Source organism: Panthera leo, chromosome D4, assembly GCF_018350215.1.
Source record: "Panthera leo isolate Ple1 chromosome D4, P.leo_Ple1_pat1.1, whole genome shotgun sequence".
In the NCBI taxonomy this organism is placed as follows: Eukaryota; Metazoa; Chordata; class Mammalia; order Carnivora; family Felidae; genus Panthera; species Panthera leo.
In genome coordinates, this window is record NC_056691.1 from 39,262,361 (window position 1) to 39,277,984 (window position 15,624).

At 38.3% G+C, this 15,624-nt stretch overlaps 1 protein-coding gene across 5 annotated transcripts in view; it reads right to left on the bottom strand.

Annotated features, from left to right (window-relative positions):
• Window positions 1-1,424: 1,424 nt before the first annotated feature.
• The window catches only part of NFIB (nuclear factor I B), a 235,178-nt gene continuing 220,978 nt past the window's right edge, over window positions 1,425-15,624 (bottom strand). For 3 of the 5 annotated variants that reach the window (XM_042911994.1, XM_042911995.1, XM_042911997.1), the window contains one exon: window positions 1,425-3,860. In XM_042911994.1, the coding sequence (XP_042767928.1) occupies window positions 3,731-3,860 (130 nt within the window). In that variant the 3' untranslated portion in view covers window positions 1,425-3,730. The remainder of the gene's footprint in view (window positions 3,861-15,624) is intronic. The other 2 variants (XM_042911996.1, XM_042911998.1) reach the window with 1 other exon arrangement.

Sequence of the window (15,624 nt, forward strand, 5' to 3'; positions counted from 1 at the left end):
GGAGGGGGGGGGGGCAGCAGACGCCAGCCCCTACTGATGCCCTTGGGTGACCTTCACCGTCCTGAAGCTCTGCAGTTCTGGGTAAGGGGGGGGGTGTGCAAGACCTGCAAACGCGGGGCCCTTCGTCAGAATATACTTCCTGGTAAATGAGGAGGAGGCCGAAAAATGGATTTGAGATTTTATACAGATAGTAGTATTTTTAATAGTTTTTTCACAAAAGGAAAGGAGAAAAAAAAATGGATTTAAAAAAAAAAAAAAAGCAACACTTGAACTAGGCCTTTGTACTCAAGAGGCAGGCAGGAATACCCACAGTGTGTAACTTCTTTAGCTAGAACTGCTCATTCTCTGGCCAAAAAGAGAGCGAGTCTGCCCTTCAGAAATACTGCGTGTCCCGTGAGGTCGATTTGTTCACCTACTAGGTCAAAGATACTTGAAGAGCCTGGCTGAGATAAGCCGTTTTGTACCAGGGCAAGTATCTGCAGAAATGATCGGACTTAACTTTCCAACTTGCGTGGCTAGGATCCTGCTGTGCTATTCAGCATTTGGGCTATCAGACTGAATGGGCTAATCAAATACAATTCTAGGCCCATAAGCATTGTTCTAAAGTATTCATTATTAAATCATATGCTGTGAGAACAATGGACAGTTTATTTTATTAGGCCATGGCCTGGGGGAAGGGGGTCAGGGGGCTCCTCAAGACGGCCCACCATGTGTCACTAATTCTGAAAGATTTTCCTTTTAGTAATGGATTCCCTCAATGGGACTGGGGGTTGGGGGGAGGGGTGTAAGAGCAAAAGTAAAACCAGCCTCCATTCACCCACTCGCCCTCAGGGGAAATGAAATCAAATATATATTTGAGGCCCCATCCCTTAAAAAAATCCCATCAGCCTCTAATGGGCTTAATTCATCCACAGGAACATTAATTTCTGAAAATTCTGCATTTCCCTTCTGCTCCGGTTCTCTGTTTAAAAGGGCAGGTAAAAATGACAACTTAACAAGATTTATTATGGGGTTTTTTTTTTTTTTGTTCCTTAAAAATTGAACTTTGATTTTAATCTATAAGTCCAAATACATTTAATACAGCTACCCTCCGTTCAATCTTCTGGATGTATTAAAAAAAAAAAAAAAAAAAAAGATCCAAGTGCACTGCCGTCCTTTCGAAGTAGTGAGTCACAGGTAAATCATGAATGAGACGAATAAATGGGGAAGAGGAGCAGTGGAGAAAGAATACAGGAACACCCCCTCCAGCCGGGACGATGTGTTGTGTAGGAGAAAATACACTCGTGTGTTCAACTCCCAAAGTGTGAAACCTCCACTACGTGGATGTTTCGGCAGATAGTTTTGCCACATAGGAGGCAGGCTCACTCTCCGCTGTGGATCCAGAACTTCCACGCAAGACCACCACCACCACCAAAAAAAAAAAAAAAAAAAAAAAAAAAGGAAGAAGAAGAAGAAGAAGAAGAAGAAGAAGAAGAAGAAGGTAAGACAGTTTGTTTTAAGCCAAGTCTGCCTCCAGGAGGAATTTGTTGTGTTCGCTTGTTCTCACTATTTCTGTTGTTAGGAAAACCAGAAATGAGTTCAGCTTGCACCCCAGGTGGGAAGTTAGAGAAGGGGGAATCTGTGTAAGTTGAAGTTTGTCACAGTAGACAGAACAGTTGCTTTGCAGCCCAGGCCCGTCTCGGGGTGTACTGCTTCACAGCTACACTGTAAAGTGTTAAAAATCCTCCCACCCACCCCAGAATATATATATATGTATATTAAAAAAAATCCCCTGTCCATCTCTCAGTACACAAAGGACCTCATCACACTGCAAAAATAGCAGTACCCACTTTGGTCAATTAAAACAAACAAACAAACAAAAAAAAAAGCATACATTATTTTTTTTTTTCAATCTGCGTACTTACCTAGAATAACCAATACAGCTAAAAGCACTACGTACATAGGCAAAACTTGGTATTGCATAATTCGTATAAATTTGAAACCCCTCCCCCCCCAATATTAATTGGAAGATGAAAAACATGAAAGGTTAATAGAAAAAACACCAAAATACTGAAAATATTGCTGGTCGATTACAATTTTTAAGCGGCAACTATACACAGCCATGATATGCTTTATAAATGTGAGATAAAGGTATAACTGTCTAAAAAATCCATGATGTCACACATTTTTCTTCGTCTGGAGTACAAAATATTTTGTCATAAAAATGGTAAAGATTTAAAATGATAATAAATGCAGCAAAACAAGTGTAGTGATGTCACTTTTTTGTGTTTTTTTTTGTGTTTTTTGTTTTTTTTTGTTTTTAGATTTCAAGGCAAGGCACGTAATGTGGACATTATATCTTCGTGCAAATTAGGATTACTGGAAAGAGTATTTTTAATTAAAATTTTCAGAGACATAGAGGCAAAATGTGTCTGCCCATGCACACTACAGATCTGTCAATACAAGAAATTTGTTGAACAAGGCTAATGTCTGAAAGCACCATGCAAGTTTTCAGCACCCTGATTATATTTGTTTTCTCAAGAGTGCGTTTTTATATCCTACACCCTGGCGTTCCCAGTTTGTAAACTGTAAGCTTTACCCTTGTGGCATGGATTTGCCTGCCTCTTTGTCTCTATAATGAAGATTTTATAGAACCTTTTGTACGTACACCCTATGGGTTCTTGATGCAACCAGTAATTTTAAATAAATAAATTCTACCTCCAAGGAGGCTGCAGCTAAACCAACATAAGTGCTGTGTTTTCATTAATTTTTTTTTTCTCAAGCACATGATTTGTCTTGATTTAATGCCTTTTTAATGCCCTCAACAACTGAGGGGAAAATAAATTCGTTCAAAATTATTTTAAATTCTTTTTAATCCCCTCAATTTAGAGTCCAAGGGCTGAAGGACTTATAATCATGATTCCCCTTTAGATATAAATTTATAAATTGCACTTGCCTCTGTTAAGTGTTTTGTGGGGAAAATATTATATTAATTTTTACTGTTGCATGCAGAGATAACACTTCACCTACATCGAGGCATTTCTTCCATAGAGCCTTTGTGTTCAAACTGTTTTTTTTTTCCTTTTTTCTTTTTTTCTTTTTTTTTCTTTTCTTTCTTTTTTCTTTTTTTTTTTCTTTTTTTTTTCAGGTTTCAAACTGGGTTACACACTGGAAAAGGCTGGGTTAAGGGCCAAAATTTAATAAATCTGTACTGATAACTAAAGGCTACAGAGATTTTATATATATATTTTTTTAACTTTTAGAAATCAGAGTGCTTATAAAATGGCTGGCTCATGGCTCCGTCACCCAGCACCTCTGATGTCGCCTCCTAGCCTTTGTCGGTGAGACAACCAGGAACAGTGATTCCATGCGTAAACAACAAGAATACTAAACCAATAAAACTAGCTTATCATGCACATATTAAGGCATCTAGAAAGTCAGTTAAAATATATTGTCATAGAGACAGAACATCTATTTCCCAGCGGACTTCATGTAACAAAGGCTACGTTGCAGGGGCTGTGATCTACCATCAGTGAAATATCATCGACCCTTTTTTTTTTTTATGTCATTACAGTTTCAACCTTAAGGGAATTAGTGATTGTAAGTGCCGTAATTGCTGGTCTATTATCTTCTTTCTTCAGTTTCTTTCCTTTCTCCCTTTTTGTTTGTTGTGTTTAAGTTTTGTCCAGTCTTCCTCTTTTCCTTTTTTTTTTTTTTGATTTTTTAAACTACTGGTGTATTTCATTTTCCCTCAGTTGCTCGTTTCTGCTTGAAGGAAAGGTTCTCCGATTATGTTCAAACCGTAATTTTGGACATTTGCCGGTAGGATGGGTGTCCTATTTGATACTTGGAAAGGAACCAAGCTAGCCCAGGTACCAGGACTGTTGACAGGAGAGGAGCAGGAGGGAGGGAAGAGAAAAAGAGAAAACACAACGTTAAAATCTACAGCAATATTAGAAATATAAATTCCACAGGCATCAAATTACTACTATAACTTTTTTCCATATTACAGTTTAATATGAGATAAGTGTGCCAAATTGTAAATATTATAGGTATATACCCTGCATGGTCTATTTCTTTCATGGAAGGTTACACTGATTTCTTTTAAGATTTTATTCTATTTTTTTACATAATCTCTACACCCAACATGGGGCTCGAACCCACAACCCCGAGATCAAGACTCGCACGCACCAACGACTGAGCCAGCCAGGTGCAACCCAACGGTAAGACTAATTGTGAGGCAGAACAAGCTCAAGTCGGGCTTAACACACGATTCTTGAACTCGGAGTATATTCCTAAAATAGCTGATCTACTTCGATGAAAAAAAAAAAAAGAAAGAAAGAAAAAGAGAAAGAGAAGGAAAGCTGCAAATCCACAGTGGTGACCCCACAGGGTTTGCCAACTTTGCTCTGATCCTGCTTTACTTTCAGTTCACAAGCAATTCAATTTTCAGTTTTTTACCTGCTTACCGACTGAACATCATTGAAAGTTGCAATGAAAGGTATTTCTTTTTCCTTACAATAAGAAAAAATCTAGTTTTTTAAGGAAGCCAGGACGTAATATGTCATTTGAAATGCTGGCACCAGAGGCCTGGGCGCTCAATGTCCCCGCCATCAGTAAGGAAGATTACCACATCCAAGTGGCTCTGAGTCTGACGAGCTGGAAGGGGTGGGCAGGAGGGGCGCTGGGGGTAGCCAGCAGATGAGGTCCTCGTCCCCCTCCAACCAGCTCTCATTTCGTCTATGTTGGATTTCGGGCTAGTTAAAGAAGCTTGAAGAAGAGCTCTCGAATTACCACTGACATAATCTTTCATCAAACGAGTATCATATAGAGGAAGATAAAACCTGAGATCTACTTATCACAAAACAACACCACGCACTGTACATTTGGGGGGGGGTATACCTAATCAGACAACCGTTTGTTTCAACACTCATCTCAGAATGAATGGCAGCTAATTCACAGCTGCATAAATAACCGAGAAAACATCAAACTGAGGGTTGCATACCCTGTTTTGTCAGGGTCTGACCTGGAGACTTTGTTTTGAGGTTTTCAATTAAATTGAATATTTTTGTAATGTTTCTTTATTTTTGAGAGAGAAAGAGACAGAATGCGAGCAAGGGAGGGGCAGGGAGAGAGGGAGACACAGAATCGGAAGCAGGCTCCAGGCTCCGAGCTGTCAGCACAGAGCCCAACGTGGGACTCGAGCTCACAAACTGCGAGATCATGACCTGAGCCGAAGTCAGACGCACAACTAACTGAGCCACCCAGGCTCCCCTAAACTTAATTCAATAGCCTTTACTTTTGAAACCATGAGGCGAGATGGATACGATTATTGCAGCTCTCAACCCTCATTTTTTCACATTCGAATACCAAAGGAACAAAAACCTCTATGGGATGTTAACTTGAAGGAACAATTTTGTCACACACGCGCGCACACACACACAAATGCTTGGATTAAAAAAAAGAACCTGATACGTATAACTTCTTTCACTCTGGTGATACCTCTATACACAACGTGTCTTATTGGTACATGCGGAGGTGCATATTTTGGATTTGATATTTCAACAGAAAACATCTCACAATGACCTTTTATGCCCAAGAGATTTTATAATTAGATGATGGGCTTTATCATAGCCAAGTCCTTCTCCTCTTTCTGCTCTCCATTTGATATAATACCAGCACATGGTAGATGATCAATAAAGTTTTGGGATACACAAATCACCCAAGTGTTCCAAATCACACCCAACTATGTATTTTTTAAAAGCGTGGCTTGTAATCATCACATACTTGCATGAATACATTGTGATTTGGCCCCCTACAAAAAGAGAATAGGCATCTCTAAACCTAAAATTAGAGACGTTTAGTATTAACAAAAATTAACTCTTGGGGAAATCATCAAATAAGAATTCAAAGGAGGAATAATTCAAACTAAAAAGATATGTCCTCATGATCTGATGGAAAGTCATAATTTGAAAGAATGAGAATACTTGTTATCGAAACCTTTTCCAAGAGACTTAATTATTTTCACATATTTCTCTCTTCCCACACACATCTTCCATTTCTGTGTTTTGCAAGATTGATTGGGAGAGAATGTTATATGATACATCATGAAAGCTATTTTCCCCTCAACTGTACTTTCACTGCACTTTGTTACACAGTAAAATTATAGCATTTATTACTTCATATCATAATTACCTGTATCTGTGATAATCTTATTGACTGAAAGGTAAGCTCCATAAGGAAAATAACTTTGTCTTATTAATCCTTGTAGAGTCTGGCTATCGCTGATGCTAATTATTTCTTAGCAAATAAAATAAATTACAAAAACATATATCCATTAGTTTGAACCCAACATGGGAAGTGTGTATAAAAAACAAAAAGACTTAACTGAAATCGATAAAATCCTTGACAGTAAAAGACAATGTCAACAAGCAGATCACTTCGCAAAATTGAGTCCCAAGTTAAATGGGCTCTAGAAAGTCATTTAGAGATTGAGAGATTGCATTCTTTAGAAATACAAAGTATATTTTAATGACTGAAAATAGATGTGACTCCTTACATAGAGAACTGGGTCTCACTAATGGCAGGAAGGACAAGAATTCAGGGTTTATTTTGCAAGAGCTTTCTTATGAGGTTCTAAAAACAGACACGGATTATTCTTTGGAAAACGCTCAATAAAAACAAACTGATGTTAGTGACTAACAGGACTCTAGCTGCAGAATATCTAACAAATTCAATTTAGATGTTTACTTCAATCTTTCAAACCTCCCATCCTACATTATGACCATGTCAAAATTGCAGCGTGCAATATATTTGTCAATACTGTTTATGAACCTTTGGGGGAAAATAAATCTCAAACATTAACACTATGCAGACCTCATATATGAGTTTTACAAGTCTCCTATTGCCAATTTATAGGTGAGGTTCAAAACTACAAGGCACAGACATTTCTTAGAGCTTTTTGGTAGTCCTATTGGGAAAAAAGTCTGTTAAGACAAATTCAAAGATTATGATAACAATGTAAAAAAAAAGCTTAATCAAACAAGATAATCTGGATCATCTCAGCTCAAAAAGAGAATGCCTCAAATTGCATAGTTTTTCAGGTAAAATGTAATAGTGCTGTTTACATATCTAACTCCCTCTTGTATAAATCCATGCTAATGGTCACCAGTATGGATAAAATAAACACACATACTCATAGGTATCTCCATATATAAACTCATTATATGTAAAGTGCTTAATAGTTTTAATCCATAGTGGAGTGAGAATTATCTTATGTCTAATCCAATAATCTGTGCCTCTATGTATTAAGAGATGTGCGAACATAATTGAAAGACCTCAAAATATTCAAGGTCAAATTAAGCTACTTCAGCCAATAGATCTTCAAACACGCATAGACTTTGTTTTCATTCCATTTTCCATTGCCGAATCACCTTTTCTTCAGGCAAACAGAAGATAAGCGTAACTAAAAGCTGAAAACACATCTTTAGAAAATATATAAAGGCCATACCATTAAAAATGGAAAAGAATATAAAGTACTTTAAAAAACCAGGCACACCAAATGTCCATCGACTGATGAATGGATAAAGAAGATGTGGTGTGTTTGTATGTGTGTGTGTGTGTGTGTGTGTATATACACACACACACACACACACAACGGAGTACTACTCGGCAATCAAAAAGAAGGAAATCTTGCCATTTGCAACTATGTAGATGGAACTAAAGGGTATTATGCTAAGCGAAATTAGTCAGAGAAAGGCAAATATCATATGACTTCACTCATATGAGGACTTTAAGATACAAAACTGATGAACCTAAGGGAAAGGAAGCAAAAATAATATAAAAACAGGGAGGGGGACAAAACATAAGAGACTCTTAAATACGGAGAATAAACAGAGGGTTACTGGAGGGGTCATGGGAGGGGGGATGGGCTAAACAGGTAAGGGGCATTAAGGAATCTACTCCTGAAGTCATCGTTGCGCTATGCTAACTAACCTGGATGTAAATTAAAAAATAAAATTAAATTTAAAAAATAAAAGAAAAAAAGTAAAAAAGCAGGCACAAAAAAAGCAAAAAAGATACTTTGTACCTTAACACAAAGGAAAATTCACCCTAATGACTTCTACTCTATGTATATAATGAGGTATTTCATTATACACAAAACAGGTATATATAAGTTAGATCAAAATTCTAAAAAATGTCTGATGTCATGGATAGTATGTTCACATTATTCTCACCAAATGCATGACGTGGCTGCCTCAAAAAGGGAAGAAGCAAAGAAACAAGTTATTTAGACCTTGAGATGCATTAATGGAAGGTGACAGCCCATTTTATCCTGATCAGACTACTTCTGAAGCGCTGTGTTGCTTCTAGGCATCACTCTTCAAGAGAAACAAACTCTGTGACATTTCTTTGATGAAGAAACTCACCAAATCATGTCATCTGAGGAACAGCTGAAGGGAGACAGGGAAGATACAACAGTTGAGTTGGAAAGAAATGTATAGTTCAGGTGGAAAGAATTAGCATAAAGGGAGAAACTTTCAGAAGACAACCATGATGAGGCCCTACTATGAGTAAGATGCCATTCTGGGTATTCTACATCCACTATCTCACTTAATTTTTTCAGTGAACTCTTGAAATTGCCATTGTCCCATTTCACAGATGAGAAAATTGAGGTTTAACCTGCCCTGAGTTACTCACCTAGACCTCGGATGTGAATCAGTTCTGGTTCCCATGGCCATTTCACTATATTATACTGTTGCCCTGGGAGGCCAGACATTGACCCTACATTAGACAGAACTTTTGAACAGAGTTTCCTCAAGACAACATTTGCTTCAGGAGACAGTGAATTTCCCGTGCCCCACACAGCTGGATCACAACCTAAGAAATGGTGCAGCGGACTTGTGCACAGAATATGTGCTTGGTCTGGGTGATCAAGCAACTCTGAAACTCAATATATATCCTCTGAAAACAAATCCAGTTGAAGTTGTATTACAGCGACCTTATGGTGAGGATTATGGGGGTAAGAAGATACCCATTTCTTCCTTTTAAAAATGATACACTATTTGTATATTTCATATCCCTGGATAAATTGGATAAAGGAGTCGGTCTTTGTATGTACAAGTAGTAAATAGACTCTATGCCATTTAATGAAAGAAAGAGAGAAAACTGCTCTGGGCAAATCAACATTGGATGGTTGTGCTGTCTAAAATTATGCAAACTGTGTCTTCTCGGCCAAAAAGAATTGGGTCCTTGGCTTTTACCTCAGTAACCACCCAAGAACCATGGAGTGCCAAGTAAACATATATGGAGTAATAAGTTGAGTAAGGAACCAAACAAAGTCAAAGGCTTCACTTCAACTATGGCTTGAAATAAGAGCTATCAGAATGGCAAACTTCATTTATTACTAGCCTGTGTTTGTCTGATAGTGAGTTGGGTAACGCATTTGGCAAGCATGTTATAAAATGTGAAAATATCCAGCACACTAATACTTTTTAGGGGAATAATAACATTGCCCATTCAGAGTTCACACACTGATTTAATCCTAAAACTGCTATATTTACTTCAAAGATAGTGAGTATGCTTCTTTTTCAACAAGCATAAAAAATACAAGAATGAAGCACAAAGGATTTTATATATTCAGGAATATCTCAACTTTCCTAGGAGCTACATTCCTTATAGATAGAAATAACAATGAGCAATGGTGCAAAAAGCACAGAAAGTAAATAAAATAACTACCTTAATTTAAAAGGAGGATTTGCCTTTAATTCCTCTGCACCTGTTTTAGGTACCTCCAAAAAGAAAAGATTTTTACTTCCGTAGCTAAACATTCCTAATTTCATCGCTACGATAAGTAACACATCTCTACTGGGATCTCTCTCCCAAAATGCACAACAATTTCCCCTAGCAACGGCTAAAATCTACCTGGAAAGACCAATCACGGGCCGGTTAAGGAAGTATTCCTTAAGTTAGAAAAGCCGTGCTATCCCGAGTTGTGCAGGAATGCGTTTGGATTGGCTGCTCACTTCAACACGATACAAATGCTATGGATGGTGTCTTAGGAAAACATGCTAGGTCACACCAGTTGGAGGAATATATGGGTAGTATTTAAGAACCTTTAAGAACCTATATGTATACATAAGGTATACATATATATGTATATATATATATGTATACATAAGGTATACATAGGTATACATTAAGAAGCTTTAAGAACCTATATGTATACATATAAGAATTATTATATGTTATTACATAGTAAGAATGTATTTATAAACTCATTAAGGTATTAGGACCAAAAAATGGTACTTAGTAAATACACTAGTTGCTAGCACTTACGTGGTGTGCATTTTTTGCCAGGCACTGTTCTATGAATTTTCAATCCTCACAATCAATCGATGAGAAAAGTACCAGTTGAATTCTGATTTGACTGATGAGGGCACCGGAGCTAGGAAGTTATGTGCCTTGCCCGAGTCATGCTGCTGTTAAGTTACAGAAGCCAGGATTTGAACTCCAGCAGTGTGATTCTGGGGTCTGCATTCTTACCCATTACACTTTACCTCATTTCCCTCTTTTGTGAAGCAAACTTTACTTTTATCAACTGGGCAAGAACTTATATTATCCCTAAATTATATAAGAGATTCTATGAATTAAGGTCCGTATCATTTAGAACACTGAAACTCCCAGGGAAGGATGGCTCTTGAGTCCAAATTTTAACAGAAATCACTGTATTTGATTTATCCAATGCCAGATGCTTTTCAGCTGAATACAATATTTGCCGTTGTTCCTGTATGTGCAGATGTGGCTCGATGTCTAATCCGCTTGTCGAGTTCCACCTCAGATGAGGCTAAACTAGAAGTAAAATATACAAAGTGCTTTACACAGGTCTTGGGTTCCTTCGATTTATTTCTCCCGTTTTTAAGGATCATTATTGTTATCCGAATGATCCTATTTGCATGCAAGATGATTTCTAATGATTATTACTATTTGTAATAATCTGTATCAGAAAGCTCCCTGGCCGGCTCTTACCTGAACTGCAAAGTACTCTTGTGGGCTCTCTGGGAAACACCAAATATCATAAACTGCAGGTGGCTCATGGAATTATTCTAACTGCAAGCAATACCACTTCATAGTAATGAAAAAGAAACGGATTTGTTTCTTAACTAAGTAGGTAAATAGCCTTCTTTATGGCTACTCTTTGGGGACCAACGATTTTGGAAATAACATATCAAAACGGTAGGCCATCAAAGCTCATTAATTTATATTCAATTGTTTCAGATGTGTTTTGTTATTGGAGCACGCTGGATTGAATGCTGACTTTGCCATGCGTGGGTATCAGCATTTTCTAAGTAAAATAATGGCTTATGCCAGTGAAATAGTATATCTAATGAAGAGCACAGGGCGACTAAATAAGCAGGGCACATTTACTGCAGCTAAATATGAAATGTGGTCGTTATAATTACTAGACTCTTTTAGCAAAAAGCTTTTACAAAATCCTAGAAGACCCTTCAACAAGGCAACCTATATCCTTAAAAATAGTAAAAACTTATTTCCTTAAAATGTGTACTTCAGACATAAGGAAAATACAGGTCCCCTAAATAGGCCGAATTAAGTTGATTTTTTTAAAAAATTACGTTTGAGATTTTTCATGTCTTAGAACTGAAAACGAGAGATAGAGAATTCCCACAAAGGTGGCTAATTGTAAATAAATCACAGTACACGCATGCACACATCCGTAACGTTTTATGTGGCTGTGGGAGGTTTCAGCCAATTAAAAAATCTAGCATGATCAGGCTCCCAGTGGTTATTTGAGCTCCTCCCACAGACCTTACCACAGCAGAGAACCCGACATGTGGATTTCCATCCTTTCTCTGGTCTGTATTCCTCTCTATCCCTGGGTTCCTTTCAATGCTATTGTTACCAGTGCGCCTGCTCCCCTGATTAGCATATGTGAGTCTCCAACAGCAGACAAAATTCTCTGCAAAAATAATGCTCCCAAATAGTGCCTTTCACTAGAGAAAATCACCCAAGGCATACTAAATTAAAAAGAAATGTTAAGTTTTACACAAGAGCAAAAGCCTGTTCTTTCCCAAGGGATTTTCATGTAGAAGCAAAAATCAGTGTGACTTGTGTAATTTCACCTCTAAATAACAGAATTTCTTTGGATCCGAATTCTGAATCATAAAACCACAACCGATTAAGGAACTGAACACATTTTTTATATTATGTCTGCTAATATATGTGCAGAGAGAATCACACGTGCAAAAACAAAACAACAACAACAACAACGACAATCTTCCTTCATGTAAAACAGAAATTAAGAAAGGAGGGAGTCACTGTCACTTTCTGCAAATTCCCAAATCTTCAAAATTTGCGGTCTTCGATTTCTGGGACTTAAACAGGCTTTTTTGCCTTTTCTTTTCTCGTATGTTTAGTAGTATATTTACTCATTCATATGCTTTGTTATCTAAGTAAATATGACTAAAAAAATTCACGATATACCTACTAACAGCACTCGCAAACACGAAAACCAAAAGGTCAGCTCCTAAAAGGGGTGTTGGCTGCGGGAGGAGCTGACTCCTGACGGAAGTAATGCATATGTAAATCTGGCACTTTCCCTAAAACATCTTCAAATAAAGGAGGTGTTCAAATGTCCTTCTTTCGTTGCAAAGGGTTAAGCGGCAAGGTTTACGTTTGGGAATTTTCTGAATCACGCTCCGCCCTCTCCCGTAGTGCAGCCAAAAATCATCTGACAGGAAACATAAGATTAAGTTTGTCCTACCTAAGCGAACAAAGAGTGCTCTGAACAGGCCACCGGTTTACTGCAGAGCGGGAACTTTTCTAATCCTGCTGGAATCCGCAGTGCTGCTCAGAAAATATCACGGAAAAAGTTGTTTTCTTTCCTCTAACATCTTGTCTCTGGATCATCTCATTTTGGTCACACTGCAGATCCCGCTGCTTCTCCCATAAAGGTTAACTTAAAGCTCCAAACATAATCATGTGGAAAATGGACATTATTGATTCCTATGGTCCATTGTTCCCCTCTCCTAAGTCCCTGAAGTTCAAGTTCAATCTGGAATTACATCATGTCTGGTTTCTCCTGGTTACCAGACGGCTTGAGACGTGACCACAGCTACAGAAAAAACAAACAGCCTTCTTCACGCTTCGGCTCCCCTATCGATTCAAACGTAAACTTTTTTCTTTCTCTCAAGTATGCTTCAAGTATGGAGCATGGTTAATTTAGAGATTAAGTTCCAAATTAGATTATCTAATGGCATCTTAATGGATTGCTGACCCATTTCCTGTGGGATGGCAGCATGCAAGTCTGGCTGGAATACAATTAATTTCTTAGGAAGTGTTCTGAAGAGTTTCCTAGATAAAAAGGAAATGTTGTGTTGTGCAAATCTTTCTTTATAAACGGAGAAAGTTAGGCAAAACTACTGCGAACCCCAATGTATTTTCCAACAGCCAGATCACTGATACTGTGTGTGTGTGTGTGTGTGTGTGTGTGTGAACACTGGATCCAGGGAGTGTTTAAGGACGGTAACATTTTTTATTCCATAACAGGTGCAAATAATTTTTGATGAGAATGGAGTGATTCTTTTAAAACGAATATTCAAATACGAGGAACAACACTAGCTAGCAGCTCCAGTACCAAACGGTGAGCATGTGCATTTTTGGCTTTTGCAATCCTCCTCCTTGAACCAAAGATCCTTCCATGCATCTACCTGATCAGCACTTCTATCATAGTCCCAGAGTGGTGCTAGGGGCCCAGAATGGTGTGTAAAAAGTTGAACATTTTGAACACACTTTAGAGCTGACAGCTGAAAAGGAAATTCAGCACTCTGAGAATAAAGCTCCCCCCAGGAACTCCAGGAACAACCCAGCTGTTGTGTCGTAGTTATGTGTCAAGATAACAAACTGAAAGCAGGAAATGCTAACCTAGTGAATTTGTAGGGATGGTCTAAGTGTAATGTTGAAATAAGAGTTAACTCTTAATACTACCTGCGGACAGGAAACACCAGGAAACTCGCTGTGTTTCCTCATCATACATGTGCCACATGTGTAGGTGTGTGTGCACACACACGCACATGAATGCGTGTATCCACACATGTGTGATCCACACGTGTACGTGCATACACACACACACATACATTACACACAAACATATGGTTTGCAACCCAATACTGAAGATTATTTTTGTTCTTATATCACTGAGGACATATATTTTGCAAAGACCATCTTATGGGCAAAGCAAGGGAAGTGGTAAATGGTTGAGGACAGTGTTATGCAAATAGGATTCTAGGATTCTATGTATGAAGTGAATGCTCCTACCCCCTCTTTTTGTCCCCGCCCCTCTCCTGACCAACCAGATCCAAATAATCTTTACTGGCTGCCAAATTTCTCCTGGGAAATCAAGCAACTCCCTAGAATTGCAGTAATAAACGACAATTTCTTACCAAAACATGTGTAAAGTAACTACAGAATGAAGTATTCAACTCACAGAAAGGAGCTGCTAACACATGTAACATGGAAAAGAGCTGATAAAAGTCTCTTTGGTGCCATTCAATTATGGCATCAGCAGAGACACAAAAATCCTTCCAATTATTTCAGTGAAATCTTCATTTATTCATTATTTCAGAGGCTGAGCAAATGGTTTGTGTAAACATATCCTTCAGTAACACGCGCATGTTTATTTTAGCCATCTGAAGGCTTCTTCTATGTTTATATAAGCCATCAGACACATACAGCCACTCACTTGTGGCTTTGCTTCTCTTGAAAGGGGTGAAGGGAAAGAAGAGGGAATGAAACAATAAATCCAGTTTCTCTTTTGCATAAAGCACTCCCTCCAATGTTTTAAAATAACTTCTGTTTATATTATTCTTGGATTGTCCTTCAGCTTTCTTTTTCATTCAATTACATTGCTCTTTCATACTTGATAGTACAAGGCATGCTCTGGCTATAGTCTCAAGAAAGCAAGCCAGTTAGGGAGTTAACTGCTGTATTTGTTTATACCCACATAACTCACATATGCAACAGTGTCATTTGTCCACATCGGAGGACAAAGCACAGACACGACAGGACTCTTATGAACAGCTTAAGCAACTCCTCACCTGTTACCCTCCCAAGAGCTGAGCCCCTCCTGACTCAAGAAATGAGTCCTTCACCAACAAACTTCACTCTGGGTTAACTGCAGTACCTGACCTTTGGGTTAGACAGAAAAAAATCACATTTTCAAGGTGCAAGCAACACACACACACACACACACACACTTCACAAAATGCTAAGGTCAAAACAACAAAACACCTTCAGGGTAGCAACCTAATAAGTCTGTGAAAACTTTCCGATTGAGTCGCTTTGGTTCCTAAGGGAATGTTTATACATGGGGTTGGGGGCAGGACAAGGAGGGAGGAGGATAGGGGAAATCTTCCAGCTTGAATTACACGTGCAGGGCTCTCGGGCTCTCGCCTCACTGCCATTTTCAGTCGTGCAAAAGGAGCTGCCTTTGACATGGAAACACCTCCAGGGGAGGATTCATGTAAAGCAGAAAAGGAGGCCACTGTGGAGGAGTGGTGGGACCAAGAGAGTAATGGCGACAAACAACAATCACAACAAAATAAAACAAAGCAAAGGCCAAACACAAAG